Source organism: Dermacentor albipictus, chromosome 3 (genome assembly GCF_038994185.2).
Source record: "Dermacentor albipictus isolate Rhodes 1998 colony chromosome 3, USDA_Dalb.pri_finalv2, whole genome shotgun sequence".
NCBI classification, from domain to species: domain Eukaryota; kingdom Metazoa; phylum Arthropoda; class Arachnida; order Ixodida; family Ixodidae; genus Dermacentor; species Dermacentor albipictus.
Genome location: NC_091823.1, coordinates 139,000,381 through 139,016,232, shown reverse-complemented (window position 1 = coordinate 139,016,232; position 15,852 = coordinate 139,000,381). Strand labels below are relative to the sequence as shown.

Here is a 15,852-nt window from a genome sequence, read left to right as displayed (position 1 = left end):
ATGCGGCAAAAACTGTATTGTCTATAAATCGTGAATAGTTCGAAGTTCGTGCACTGTCCATTGAACTACATGCAAAGCAGCACTTTGTCTCTTCGTGAGAAAATTGCGTGAAATTTAAAGTTGGAATGTGAAGAGCCATGCCCTTCGTGCGCACCCCATAAGTGAGCGATAAAAATTAAACGCGCAAGTCATTGATAGACTGCCAGATTTTCCTGGTCAGTAGTACCTAAGTTCCTTCCGTTCCAAGGAGATTACGAACTTAACTGAAGCAAATGTGTAGCTCAAACGGGACACACTAAGCGACACAGCAATTGTCCGTCTCTGTCGTCTTAGGTGCCCCGTTTGAGCTCGCTACACGTTTACATCGTGTAGTGCCTCAGTTTAAAGCACCCTAAGAATACTCGGGCATATTCTTTTCGCACTCACTGATGGTTGCAAGTACACTCAACGTTACACTCTCCCCGCACAACATACACAAAATGCGAAGTCGCTTTTACATTGCCGCACCGGCGTTCAGATGCTTAACCTGTCTCAATTTCCTAGCCTCGTCAAGCAATCTGCCGTGGTGCAGTGGTTAGAGTAGCCGACTTGGGAGCGAGAGGACGTGAGTTCAAATCCTGCATTCGGCCCTCTTTTTTTTCTTTTTTTCAGCTCAGTAATCTTTTTTATTAGCGTATAAATGCCTAATTTCATTAATTCCACCTTTGCGGAGCATCGAAAATAATGACCGTTACTCCTTTGAGGAGTATCGGAAAATAGCAACTGTTAGGCCTCGGAGGAGTAACGGCATGAGGAGTAACCGTTCATCCCCTCGCACTTACCCCCTAAAGGGAGGAATGGTTGTGGCAGATCAGTTGCTCCCCTAAAGGAGTAACCTCAATACCCCATTTCCCCATTTCCTCCTTTTCTCCTTAGAATGAAGTTGCCAATATGGGCTAGAATAGCCCATATGTAGCGGGTAATATGCATGTGGCACTGTAGTTGTAGTGGGTAATATGCATGTGGCACTGTGCGGACTGCCACCGCTGCGGCGCGAGACACGAGCGCGGGTTGTTGATGCGAAGCGCTAGGATTCGTGATCTAGAGCTACCTGCGATCCCTCGAACGAGCTACATAAACCCCATTTCATTTGGTGGAGGTGCGGGGTAACCTCGAAAACTGGAACTCCGAAGCCGGACGCTACCGACTGCTGCGACCATGCCTGACGAAACCACCCAGGAAGATGCACCACAGCCTCCGACGGTCATCGTTTCCGGTGCATTGCGCCAGCGTGATCCTGCCATCTTTAGCGGCACCGATGATCATGACGTGGAGGATTGGTTGTCATCTTACGAAAGGGTGAGCCAGCATAACAAGTGGGACGACGTCACAAAGTTGCAAATGTGCTGTTTTACTTAACCGGCGTCGCGAACCTCTGGTTCCGAAACCACGAACACGATTTCACAACGTGGAGCAGATTCAAGACAAGTTTCACAGAAGTGTTCGGGCGCCCCGCTGTGCGCAAGCTTCGCGCAGAACAACGCTAACGGGGGCGCGCGCAACATCACGGTGAAACGTTCACAAGTTACATCGAAGATGTCATTGACCTGTGTAAGCGCGTGAATCCGTCAATGGCGGAACAGGACAAGGTAAAACACATTATGAAAGGCATTGATGAGGACGCATTTCAAATGTTGCTAGCGAAGGATCCGCGTACCGTGGCCGAAGTTATCAACTTGTGCCAAAGTTTTGACGAGCTACGGAAACAACGCATCTTAGCTCGGCGCCTACTGCCTACGGAAGATTCGTTAGCAGCATTGGTTATTGGCGACAACCACGCAACTTCGCTGACGCAAATAAAAGAATTTGTGCGCGAGGAGGTCGCGCGACAGCTCTCGATTTTGCCGACCACGGAGAAGCCTTCTCAATATTTGGCTCCAGCGATCCGACAGGTAATTCAAGAGCAAGTGACCGAAGCTCTTCCACCTCCGTGTCAGCCGGCTCCCGTGGCCGCGCCTCTGACGTATGCTGAAGCCACTGCACGGGCGCCTCGTCTGCCGGGATTCTCTCCTCCGCCTTCAGCGCCTCTCCAGCCGGTGTTCTCTCATCCGCCCTCGCCTCGCCAGCAGGTCGCTCCCTTTTTCAGCGCACAGCAGCAAGGCACAAATCCTTGGCGTACTCCTGACAACCGCCCAATATGCTATGCCTGCGGTACACCGGGACATGTAGCGCGCTTCTGCCGCCGGCGCTTGCCGGCCTTCGTGGGCACCGCGCGACCACCCACCTCCGGCTTCCGACCATACCGTATGCCTCAGCGACCACCACCGGAAGTCTAGGCTGCTGATGACAGACCAGCACCGCAGTCACAGCTCTACAATACTCGTCGCTCACCTTCCCCTCGTCGGCGCTCACTCTCACCCATGCGTCGTAGGCCCAGTGCCAGTACTACTGAGGCGGAAAACTGATTTCCGCAGTTCCTGAGGCCCGAACTGCGTCATCGTCGGAACATCAAAGTCCTCGTTTTTCCCCCGCTAACGTTATTGAAGTGTCTGTTGATGGCATCAAATGTCTTGCCCTCTTCGATACAGGTGCTGCTGTATCTGTGATTAGTGAGAAACTCTGCCGTGAATTACGGAAAGTGACCATGATGCCTTCGGTATTATTGCTTAGAACAGCGAGTGCACAGCTAGTTCAGCCAGTCGCTATGTGCACTGCCAGGGTGCTGATTCGAGACATTTTGTATCCGATTGATTTGTTTGTGCTAACTTCTTGCTCCCACGATGTGATTCTCGGTTGGGATTTTCTGTCGCGCCATCACGCCGTCATTGACTGTGCACGTGCTGAGGTTCAGTTCACCGTTCTGTGCGATATGCCATCTCACGACTTTCAAGTTCATGATGTAACCAGGATCTGTGTAGCTTCAGATACTGGCCTTCCCCCTCACAGCGCGGTATTTGTCCCTCTTTCATGCGCATCGCTTGCCGAAGCGACGGTCATGTTTTCAACCGCTGCCGTCTTCATTCGCCGCCAGCCTATATTGTTACCTTTCGCTCTCCTCACGGTTCACCATGGGGCTGCAGAAATACTGATTTTTAACCCACATTCGTACACTTTGGCTTCGCACTGTGGCGAGACGATTGGTACCATCCAGACTGTGGACGCTGACGTTATTGTGCATTTCCGTGTTCCCGACGACGTGGATACTGCCAACGTAACAGCACTGGCACGCCATGTGCCATCTAACCGAGTACCACCGGATGTTTTTTGTCGCTCTATTGCCCATGACCTCGAGCCGACACAACGTGAGCGGCTTATTACTCTTTTACATGATTTTCACGCCTCTTTTGACTGCAACCAAGCATCATTAGGCCGCACAAGTACCGTCTCTCACCACATTGATACGGGACACCACGCACCATTACGCCAGCGTCCGTACCGCGTGTCATCCACCGAGCGTCGTGTCATCGCCGAGCAAGTTGAAGACATGCTTGAACGTGGTGTTATCAAGCCATCATGCAGCCCTTGGTCATCTCCTGTAGTACTCATTAAGAAAAAAAGATGGCTCGATTCGTTTCTGTGTGGACTATCGTAGCCTCAACAAGATTACACGAAAAGATGTCTATCCTCTACCGCGCATAGATGACGCCCTAGATTGTCTTCATGGTGCCGAATTCTTTTCCTCTTTGGACTTGCGATCGGGCTATTGGCAAGTGCCAGTGGATGAATCCGACCGCTCCAAGACAGCTTTTTTACGCCTGATGGCCTGTATGAGTTTACCGTAATGCCATTCGGCCTCTGCAATGCACCCGCGACGTTCGAAAGGATGATGGACAATCTTCTACGAGGCCTCAAATGGAAGATGTGCTTGTGTTATTTAGACGACGTGGTAGTTTTCTCCCCTGATTGCACCACTCACCTCTCTCGTCTACGCGAAGTTCTTACTTGCCTTACCTCCGCGGGCCTTCAACTTAACTTGAAAAGCATTAACTTAAGCATAGCATTAAAGCATCAGCATACCAATAAATTCATCGGATTAACGATAACATATGCCGATCCCACGTACTGTGGCAATCGATGAAAGCGAAGCTTTGTATACTGTTTGCTTTGATTGGAAATAAGTAGCTGTGATGTTGACGGCAGGTGTGCAATTTTTTTCAGGGTTTAGTGCAATACGAGAGTTTGCAGTCATTAAATGTCGATTTGCCTGTACCAATGATGTTTGTATGCGTTGTACACAGAGTACTCAGGGAGACGTGTTTTCTTGAGGCTTTGTAGTGCGCAGTAGTTCATAAACCCTGCGAGGTTTGATCATTATAACTGCCTCACATGGCACTCACATCATGACAAAGCTGTTGAATATAAATGGAATCAAGTGGATCTACGTGCGAAAGCCAACATCGGATTATGAGGCACATCGTAGTGGCGGACTCCGCATTAATTTTGGCACCCTGGTGTACTTTACCGCCCACCTAGATATAAGTGCTCTAGCATTTCTGTATTTCCATCCCGTCCGAATGCCGGTGACACGGTGGGGATAGAACCTGCGGTGGCCTCTAGCAAGGCTATAGCCGTCAAACTACCGCGTCTGCCACAGCACGGTTGATTTGACGGATGACCGCTTCCCTGCTGTCGCCTAGACCCTAGGGTACTTTAATACGGCTTTGCTTCTGCACGTCCTGAGTCAGTCGTTCGGTTGACAGATTTGCACGTTATTTATATTTCAGAAAAAGCAGAAGCATACCATACCACCAGTATACCCGCGACCACTGTTTTTTTTTTGCCTTCGCAAGTCTTTTCCCTCTCCACTCATCACCTGCTGCATGGCAATTACCAGAGGGGCAAGGCTGTCATTTACTCATTTCACAAGTGCGTCGATATTGCACATTCTCTGCACCTCTCCCCCTCCTCTTTAGCATGCCATCTACCTCCCCTCTGGACTTCCAAATTAGTAGAATGTTAAGCGCAACAATATCTTTGTTTTCTTTTGCGGGAGTGACTGATAATTACAGCTGTCAACAAATGTCAAGGGGCTAATGCTGTGACGCTCAGGAAGCTATAGAGGGCATTGTACACATCCAACAAATGGAAAGGTCCAAACGAGTCTGTCTCCACCATGCTCCTGCCATGTGTGTTCTCGTCCTGAACCACCCCCGGCACCCCCCTCCCGATGGTGCGTGCAAAACAACCACAGCAGCAACAACGGAGGTGGAACAATCAAAGGAAGAAGAAAAAAAACACCTCTGGATGAATTATTTCATTTCGATGAAAAGTATTCTATGGCGGGATTTTCGATAAAATGTTGGGCGCAGCTGACTCGACCGGCCCAAAAGCGCATGAAAGGCAACGAAAGGCAGCTGGCACTCACATGTGAGTACACAGGTGTAGACCTGTGTACGCCTACAATTGACGCCTACAATTTACCAAAATGTATGTACAGGGACAGGAAGTAATACATTTTCTTAATTCAATAAAAACAATTAGTGTCAGCACACGGAAGTGCTTAATTTATAGATGAGCATCATAGACTAGTTGAAGCATTGTTATGATACAAAAAACAGAAACTTATCTTTAAAAACGCGTAACTTGAACAGTGGTCACATTTCGCGAAAGGAAGTTACTGTACAAAGTTTTCAGCTTAAGCCCAATGGTGCGAAAGACTGAATTTCAATTCTGGCGGTTCAAGAGCCAAAACTACGCTTTGATTATGAGACCCGCCATAGTTGGGGACTGCGGCCTAACTTAGACCACCAGGGGATCTTCAACGTGGCCCGAATGCACGGGACATTGGGCGTTTTCGGAATTTCGCTCCCATTGAATTGCGGCCGCTGCGGCCCGGATTTGATTCCGCGGACTCGCGCTTCGCAACGCCATTACATAGCCGCTAAGTCACCGAGGCAGGTGCGAAGTGAGAATGTTATCAGGCTTAGTGCAGAGGCTCATTCGGTTCAGTCGCCGACGCCAGCGCCAGGCAAACTGTCCAGCCAAGGCCCACCACAGCGCATGACGGTGCTGTAATTTCAGACGCATTCTCTGTCACTAGAGAGAAAATGTGCTCCATGGTGTCAGTGTTTGAAGGTAGCGTTTCGAACACGAACGTTCACACGATGAGGATGAGAATGCATTTTCGTGTGCCGACCGTCCCATTTATCGAACTGCCAACATTTCTTTACGATGTTCAAGGCAGTAGCGCAACTCTTGAATATAAATATGAGTAAGGAGTTATGCGTCGTGTCTTCTAAGTAGATTCGCGGCATCTTTTGCTTTCGGTATCCGCTAGTTTCCATTGCGGATATATTAACGGTAGCTCTGCATACACGGTGTAGAACATAAAAATGCCGCAACTACCCCTTCGAAAACTTCTGAAATGATCGCATTTTAGTGTTTCGGCAACTAACTGCAAGTAATTATGTTCTAACAAAAGGTGTGCTTGGAATGGTAGTCATTGAACATGACTTAGCATTGTGGCTACCTTTGGGCATATCCTGCTAATGCAGGATGAACAGAGACAGTTTGCGCAATTATTTTTTTCATGTCTTTTGTTTTAAAGTGCAAAAGCAATTGGTCCATGTGTCCATTTAAAAACACAGACACATCTCCGCTCGAGTTGCAGCTGGTGCGGTCTGTAATAGAAAATTGCCCGTCAATTTTGCATGAAACCGAGAGGTGAAAACCCAGAACCATCCACAACGGCCTCTCACCTAGTCGCTGAGCAGTTTCACGACGTTAATTCTTACAAACCAATACGCAATAAGTTCCCGCTGAATAAAACCTTCCGCGGAGCACGGTAGACGATTATAATAGAAAACGGTTATTGTAGCGCCCTAAAAAGGAAAAAAAAATATTCATGGCTGCCTTTAGTGAAGCTTCTGAAAAGGCTGTAATTATTCATCAGTGTGCTTGCGCTGTCACTACGATAAGCTCTAACGATGATAAAACATTTTCAACTAATGCGCATTCACAAATATTTGATAAAATATGGCCCGACGTGATATGTCCACCCATGCCCGCGACCCTGGAGTGTCCACTTATATTCCTCACCAGAGCCAGCCGATTGCCAAGCTAATAGAGTTGTTCCATCACACCCCCCACAAAGCCTGCCTGGAGATCATGCTGCCTGTCTAATGCCATCGACGGCGCAGAGGCCAACGTCGTTTAGGATCCCGATGATGCCTTTGACGCATCCGATGAGGATGTCACTTGCGGCATCGAGTAGAGAGGCGTAGTTAGCCGAGATTATAATAAACAAAGGTGCGTCTTATTTCGAGTTTTCCGTTCTTCTAAAAAATATATGGCTTGACTTACATTCACATTTTACCCCTCGACGAGTCGTATATCGGAATTGACCTATATTCGAAGTAATATCGCAGTATAACTCGCCTATTTATCACATCAAAAACTTGGTCGTTTAAAAAGCTTTGCAATTTTTCTTTACGGTGGTTAGCATGAAGCGCAAATATCTTCTAGTAGGCGTTGCTCATAGCTAGTTCACCAATCACAAGTTCACAGTAATAAAATACGACAACCACCACACTCGACATTGAATACTATCATTGATTCATCACTATATGGAACGGACTAACTATGAATTGTCTTGCAAAACACAGTAATTATGACACGTTATTGCGTTGTCGAAATTATTCGCAATCATTTGTTGTTGTTTTTTGTGCCTCCAGAACTACAATGAAATGGCGCTATGTCCTAAAACACCTGATCCAATCGCAAGAGGCTTTGCACGTACCAATGCGATAGGACGAAAAGCAGTTTCCTAGGAGATGGTGCAACGCAGAAGCTTATGTTTGCGCCGTTCGCCAAATAAAGCTGCTCCAATAAGTGCTCACAAGATTCTTATCTCCTCAGGAAATTTTATTGCTTACCAATCTGGGCATGAGAAACCGCTGGCGGTTTTCTTCACCACTGGACAAAAAAAACCTGGAAAAAAAATTGCAGCGCAGGTTGTAGACACAGCGAAGTGACTTGTCAGTCTTGCTCTACCTAAGGGTTGACCAGGAGGCATGCTGACTTCTGCGCGGCTGAGGTGTAGTTGTACGCAAAGAAATGCGCGAGGGCCTTGAGCATGTGCAACCGTCTCAACGCTCCGAATCCACACCAGTTATCGTAGTCGACAGCTCCGATGTTAGCAGCAACGATGTAGAACTTCGTAGCTGTGGCGGTGCTCTTCGCTTCACACAACTGCAAAAATATGAAAGGGTTGACATTGAAATTACCTATAACAGTCCGAAATATAACAGTTGAAAGGCCAATGAGTCCATTGGCGTCAACGCAACGTGGAGAATAATATGCGGTTATTAGGATTGTAAATGTAAAGGAAAATCGCCAATAAGTGTGAACTCAAAACTGCCTGTATTTGCGAAATGATAGGCACACAGGATCGGATTCACTGCTCTGTAGATTATTAACAAGTAGCGGCCCGGTTACGTGCGGACGAAAGTGGCGTTAAGCCAATTCAGTTATCCTAATCAGTGTATCTAACATTGTTTTACGTAATGTTGCCGTAATGTAACAGTGTCGACAGTACATAAGGAGAACTTCAGCATCATCATGTATTTGAGGACATAGGTCACTGAAATAATAATTGATAAGCGGTTGAGTCGTGTCGAGCTGCAGTGAAGTTCACTGAACACAAGCTTCATGCAGCTAATGAGATTGCCTGGTCGTTGCGGTACACAGCACTTCGCCATGAGTCCTTGTTTTTCTTTGTGCCATATGAGGCAAAGGGCAAAAGTGGATTTCCCACCTCCACATTTAGAAATCATTGTTGTCCTCAATGAGTCAGCGCCCAAGTATTTTGGAAGGGCAAGCGGCACCTTGCCGTATTTTTATCGGTATTGTGGCGCAGAAAAATACCGGACAAGGCGGATCCAACATTGATGAGGAGCGCATCTTTATATCCAGAGATAAAAAAGCTGTATACCGGGTGTCCCAGTTCACTTGTACAAAGATTAAAAAAAAAAAAACTCTAGAGAAGTCGTATCGACTGCATAGCAAGGGCTGTCGTTTGCACTTACAGCCAGCATTTCTTAATCACGAAGTAATAATAAATAATTGATTTTAATTAGCAAGCTTTTTAATATTGCTTGAATGGCAAACCTGTCAATTACAGAGTTGGAGGGCACCTTAGCTAACTTTTGAATCAAGCATTATTTCGCGGTGAAGTGCGCCCTGTTGTTTCTCGAAGAAAAAGCCAAATCCGGCGATATACGCGAATATTGAAATAGATGGGTGCTTGGAAGACGCTGCTCAAGCACCTTTGAGCAACCTCCGAAAGATATGCGGCCCCATTCGTATAAGGCTTCGCCATGTAGGATGGATCGAAATGTTCAGCGACATACTTAGCCTGGTGCGATAAACGTCGTCATCTGCGGACGCAAAAAATGTTTTCCTCCATCATGAGGCGCTCGGTATAGCTTTAACTTCTGCGTATCATGAAACGAAGAAGCAAACAAAATTCAACCAATTTTTGAAAGTTAGTGTACAAAAGAGCACGAGAAAAGAAGGCAGCTCTCGGAAGAACAGAAAAGAGCTACTCAGTAGTTTATTTCAATAAGAAATGGACCAAAAGCACGTAAGATGTCTCAGCCGCCCACAAAGAAATGTCCAACGGCGCAACTGGTTTAGCAATTTACCCTTCCTGTCTAGAACTCCGGAAAAGAGGAAAAACAAAGCAGTGTTTTACCTATTTGTATATTTGTCGCAACCATTTTTTTATCCAAGAATATGGTGACATTATGATCAGATTGTATCAATTTGTGCTCATTTTATTTCCGCTTGCCGCGTCAACGCTTCCCTGTGCATCGGACGAAGCCTTCCGCACACAAGCTTTTGCACACAATCCTCTGCGAGCCTTTTGCGTAGCATGGTGGGCATATTTTCAAACTCACACCAGTTTCTTTTCCGTGTTGCAGAAGAAGGGCGAATCTGCAATTCACGACAGGCGAGGGAGCTCAAGGGTTGGTTGAAGGAAGGTCCTTGCCACCACGTGCTTGGATCGAGGTGCTTCGTAGACGCCTAAACTCCTTTTTTGGCCAAGTATTAGAGACGTGAAAAGGAGAAGCTTGACAACAAAATAATTCTGTGGGCAAACTGTTTTTTTTTTCTCAAGTTTATCCTTGTTGAAAAAGATAAGGAAATCCCATAATTTTCAACGTTCGATTCAACATCTTACATCTATACTCCGAAGGACAAACTGCCTGTTATCTTCTTTATTGTAGTATGCGACTAATAGATAGACCACAAATGTAACGGAAGAAAAATCCGAGGACTTTTATGACTAGGAGGGACAAGTCACCATCCTGCCGTGCTCCAGCGTTGTCATTTCCGTCGGCAGCGAAACAATGCGAAGGCAGCAAAGTTCACTTGAATGCCGCTGAGCGGCCGCTCGAGGTTTGCCCGGCGAGTAATGTTTTCGAGTTTTGAAAAGCGCTACCAAATCGAGTTGTCGGATTTAATTGGTGCGAATTACTTTTTTGCATATAGATTCCACATTAGCACGTTGGCTGTAGACCGGAATAATTTGGACGATATTGATGGGAAATCAGGGGCGCCACATGCCACTGACGTCTTGCACGATGAGAGACCTAGGGAGCAGGAGCGGCCACGAAGGCCGGCAGGTCTGCGCAGTAGCTAAGCCCTGTGTGGGTGAGAGGGAGAGAGCGGGGCCACAGAGAGACGGCAGCAGCCACTGCGCTCGTCACTCGAGTACCTCGCCGCTTACAAGCCATCTCGCGCTGCGGCGTCGCGTCACCGTGACGTCGAGGCACACTGGGCACTTGATTGCTGCGATTCCCTTTCCCCTGACGCCACCGAACCTGGCGCGCTATCGCGGAAGGCGTGCAGGCGGGCTTGCGACGCGGAGTCATAGCCAAGGGGAATTTGGGTGCCGCTTCGCCACTGCAGGCGACGGCTTTCTGTTAAGGCATTTGATGCTTTCGCCTAAAAAATGAATTGATCCGGCCTTGCGTCATATTTTCTCTCCACCTATTTCAGGAATTATTGTTCTCACAACGTTTGACAGTTTGACAAATTGCGCATTTGCTTCTTTACCGCAAAAATTCATGTTGACACATTTGAGACTCCCAGCATGCCAGACACACTTAGGCGTCCTGATGTAAATGATAATTAGGCGCTTAATATTTTTACATTATGGCGCACCTGTTGAAAATAGCAGGAAGAGATGGTATGGCTTCCCTATACGAAAACCTGCTTTTAGGGTAGCGTATCACCTCGCGGACGCGGTAACTACAACTCGCTGCACTCACACTTATAGAATGCTGTATATACAGGGCAATACTAAGCGGCGTTTGAGAGCGTGGACTAAGCTAAAGCGCCGGTTAACAGTAAAGTGAAATATTTCAGTACCGCAAGTCTCGGTACCGATGAAATACCTTCAACAGTTAGGCCCATTCTGAGTGTTTTAGGACAACTGCGATATTTATTATCATATAGAGCATTTTTTATGACACCTATTAGTAATTGAAAACAACCTCTATGATTCATTTTTCGGATAACTACAATTCAGAATAGATGAAGAAGGCATCTCAGAAAAATGTTTGGCGACCACATATTTTGTTGCCCCTTGACACGTAAGTTGTATTTACAGCACCATATATTCCAGATCACGGAAAATAGACTGCGGTTACTAACACACTGTAATCATTTTTAGCAGTAGTTGAAATAATAACCAGCATATTGTTACGGTTACGATTGAAATGGGTTTATTTGCAGAATGAGGTTGATGGTCAGGTAAAGATGGCGTCAGTAGGCTGCGCCAGCTAACGTCTTATTCCTCTGCTCCTTGCCCGGCCCGTGCCACATTAATCCCCTATTAGCCGACGAAATCCGCCGGGCATGTCCAAATTATTGGGAAAGTGTAGGATGAAATTGCTGAAGACGAGCACCATGTATCAACTTGGTCCGGCTAGACCGATGACCAGCTGACGTCAAGCGTGCCACCTCGTACGTCAAGTCGCTCAAGTGATCTACAGGAATGAGAGGGCCCGGGAGGGCAGGGGGGGGGGGGTGAAAACGTTTCGCATAAGCCTCGTTCAAGTTGCGCGGTCTGCAGTCACACAATGTCTGGTTTAGCGGACGAGAAAGCCTGATTTCGGCTGTCACAGTGCTCTTTCGATCAGTGTTACTATTCCACAGTACGAAGATGAGCGATACGCCGGGCTTCTTCAGCAACGGACGGCATCTTGGCAACAAAGTCGTCGCTGTGAAAGTCCAACGGTTTTACAGAAGATAGTTTTACAGAAGACATGGGGAGCAATACATCAAGTCGTCAAACCTTAAGACGAAGCGACGAAAATACGAGCAAATCCTAAGAAACCCCTCGAAATCCCGCACTCACTTGGGTGCTTCGTAGGAGCTCACTTCATGTAGGAGATGACGTATTTGACCTCATACGGGTTTTGTTGACCAGATTCCCAAGTAGTAACGTCTTGGTTTATCCGAAACCCCACTTCTTGAACTTCAGTATCAAGCCTGCTTTTTCGATAGAATACAGAGCACAACGGAGACGTCTGGCATGGTCACTCAAAAGTGCTGCCAAAAATCACCACATCGTCGAGGGAGCACCATCAAATTTTTTATTTAAGTTCTCGGATGATGGTGTCCATAAATCGTTCGGCTGTTGCTGGCGCGTTACAAAGGCCGAACGGCATATCATTAAATTCATAAAGGCTGAGTGGTGTCACGAATGCCGTTTCTTCCTTATCACCTCCATGCATGGGTGTATGCCGATACCCTGATCCCAAATCCAGTGATGAAAACAGGCTGCGGAATGTAAGCAATCGGTGATGATATCAATGCTATGGAGCGGCTACACATTCTTTTTGGTGATTGCGCTTGGTTTCCTATTTTAAAGGAAGCACCGCCACGTTCCATCTTTTTTTTTTCATAATGAGGCTCATGGAGTTGCCCACGGACAACAGGACCCTTACATTCAACACTTTTCCGTACCATGTCTTTCACCTGCTCGGCGATTATTGACCTATCTGTCGAATACAGGCCGTAAGACTGTTGCTGAATGGGATGTGCATATCCGATATCAATTCGCTGGCGAGCACTAGAACGCGGGAGTGAAAGCTGCTTGTCATCTTGCGTCAATCCAACACAGAAAATTGTGCCGGCAAAACGTTTGCGAGAGCGTGGCCCTCCTGCGAGGGCGGCGACTAGTCGATTCCCTGTAGGATCTGCTCTTCAGAAGTGCTTCGGTTGGAAGAGCTAGTAGGAGAGTACTCCTCGCTTTGAACTGTGATGGATCAGTACGTGTTTTCGTCAAATTCAGCGAGCTCCATATCGCGCGGGAGAACAGCAGGGACGGAATAACAGTTGAAAGCCCACAAATTGGAGGTGTCATTCACTACTGTCCCCAGATGGCGTGCAACAAGTACATCTCTATTCGCTCAGCTCGATGAAAGTGGTTGGATTTGCGCTTTAACACATAAGAGGTCGGTAGCAGCGACAATGACAGAGACATGTCACAGCGATCAAGTCGAAAGCAGCAAGTTGTTACAAACAAAATAGATTTTCTCTGGTAAGGATGCGTCGCAAGGTTGGGGGGTGCGCGCAATTTGAAATATTTTTTGTCTGTTCGACAGATACCGGAAGTACCACCAACCTCAAAAAAGTAAATACCAAAAATTACAGCATGAGTCCGCCACGGGAGTACAAGAAATTTTGTTTTAAGGTATCCTCTGGTAACACACTTGCAAAACGAATACCGAAAAGAATAAGACACTGTCCACTAACACCACAAAATATCACACCATCATTCCATGGAAACAATTTTCCGTCCCAGTCTTTCTTTGAAATCGCACTCTTGACGGAAACGGTGGCACTTGTATGCCCTAATGTAGTTGCAGGCATACTATCAATTAACACACACACTTTGTTCTTCACCTACACAATAGGGAGAGGAGTAGTTCGCAGAGGCGGAGATTGTCCGGCAACATTTCCTCCATCGGCAGCACCTGCAAGTTTCCCAACGGTGGTGGTGCCGCTGAACGGTGCTGGTAACTGGTAACCGTAACACAGGCGATGCGCGACGGATGTTGAGCACTGTGGAGTCACCTTGTGGCGCTGAAAATAATAAATGCGATCTTCCGAATCCCGATTCGTAGTGGCAGCCTTACGAATCCGTTGATTGTATGTCATGTCGTCTGGAAAGGAACGTCGATGCTGTGGTAGGCGGTCAACACGACAGTCTGCAGCGCCTGGCATGGCAGAAAATGAGGATAGAGCAGATGCAAGCTCTTGAAGTTGGAAGGAAGCACAACGAAGTTGTTCGACATCCGGCCCTTTGGTGTATCATTCACGTTCTTCGCGGACAATTTGCCTTACAGTTGCCGCAAGGTCAGATTGAAACCTTCAGTCGTGAAGACTGGCAACCATTGTAAAACACACCAACCTCCCTAGTATTGTCCCGATATGCCACAACTTGAAGCTCTCGAATGTGCGGCAATGCATGATGAGGTTGGAGACCAAGGTGAGACTCCCCCTTCCAATTAAACAATTGTACACATCCTCGGCAATGACATTGAGAAGGCGTCCAACTTTGTCCTCTTCGGACATTGGAGAGCTGAACATTACACATAGCTTCAGGATCACTTCTATGTATCTAGTACAGGTCTAACCTAGGACTTCAGCACCCTCAAGAAACGTCTGCTCCAACCGCTTCCTTTTCATCATAATATCTCCAAAGGACTCTGTGACGTCAATAACGATGCTGTACCACGTTGTGAATGTATCATCGTGGTTCACGAAGAACACTAGCGCAGTGTCTGCAAGGAAGAAGATGAAATTGTCTAGCTGAGCCGCAGAGTTCCAGCCTCTGTACTTCGTCAGACGCTTGGAGCCATTCCTCCACGTACTTGCCGAGGTTTCCAGGCGCCGGCTGTCCCTGCTGGAACAGCGAGAGATGGCTGTGGGTCACCGTTGTGGGACATAGGGGTCTCCTGTGGTGTCGGAGGCTGTTGATCGACTTCGACGTGAAACTTGTTGCAGCAGCACTAGCGCCTTGGTCGACGTACATGGCGCCTGCAGCTCAAACGTTAATCGTTGCGGTTCAAGTTTGTTCATTTACAGGACAAGATTGAAGGTCAGGCTAAAAATGGTGCCAATAGGCGGCATAAGGTAAGTTCCCCTTCATTCCTGGCTCATGCCATAGCAATATCTTTACTGAGAAAAGGGAACGTTTGGAATATCAGCGAAAAAATCAATTCGTTTATAAAAGGGCAACGAAAGATTACGCAAATTTTGCTAATCTGAATGAGGATTTCGGCGCTCGTTTCGGTAGTGCGGCGACGCAAGGGCAAACAGCCTGAATTCACAGGACATGTACTGTTGAGCAAACAAAAGGTTTTTCATTGGTTTAACAATTTAGAACTAGAGAAACTTGCAAAATCAACACAAAGTAAGAATTGTCCAATTAGGAATCCTTGCCAGAATATTGAGTACGGTGTAGTTGCATACTGCACAAAACTTGGCCAAATCTAAAATGTGCGCGTAAGAATCTCTCATGTGTTGTATTCCGTTGGCGGACTCATTGATGCCAATTATCTTGGAAGAAATAGGCGTGCGAAGGCCTGTTGTTGGCGCATCAACAAGCGTCTCTAAGATCGTCAGACTTTGGACAAATCTCTACTTCATAGCCCCGACTATGCCCACGTTTTCACGTCTTTGGGTAAATCACACCACTAAATTGCAATTCCTTTCCTTTATGATATAGTAAACTAACAAGGTAAGCCATAAAGCCTACCAAACCAACAGATGAGAAGACCGATGCTTGAGGCCATGAATGGTCAATAAAAGCTTCATTCGACACCATAAAAATTAAAGCATAAATGTCGCATG

The 15,852-nt window shown here is 47.0% G+C and overlaps 1 protein-coding gene across 5 annotated transcripts in view; it reads right to left on the bottom strand.

Moving 5' to 3' along the window:
- Positions 1-15,852, bottom strand: part of LOC135917831 (uncharacterized) — a 265,446-nt gene that overhangs the window by 95,835 nt on the left and 153,759 nt on the right. For 4 of the 5 annotated variants that reach the window (XM_070536083.1, XM_070536081.1, XM_070536084.1 and 1 more), the window contains 2 exons: positions 7,972-8,169; positions 7,854-7,908 (listed from right to left, as the gene is read on the bottom strand). In XM_070536083.1, the coding sequence (XP_070392184.1) occupies positions 7,972-8,169 (198 nt within the window). In that variant the 3' untranslated portion in view covers positions 7,854-7,908. Of the gene's footprint in view, positions 1-7,821; positions 7,909-7,971; positions 8,170-15,852 lie in introns of those variants that run through there. The other variant, XM_070536082.1, reaches the window with a different exon arrangement.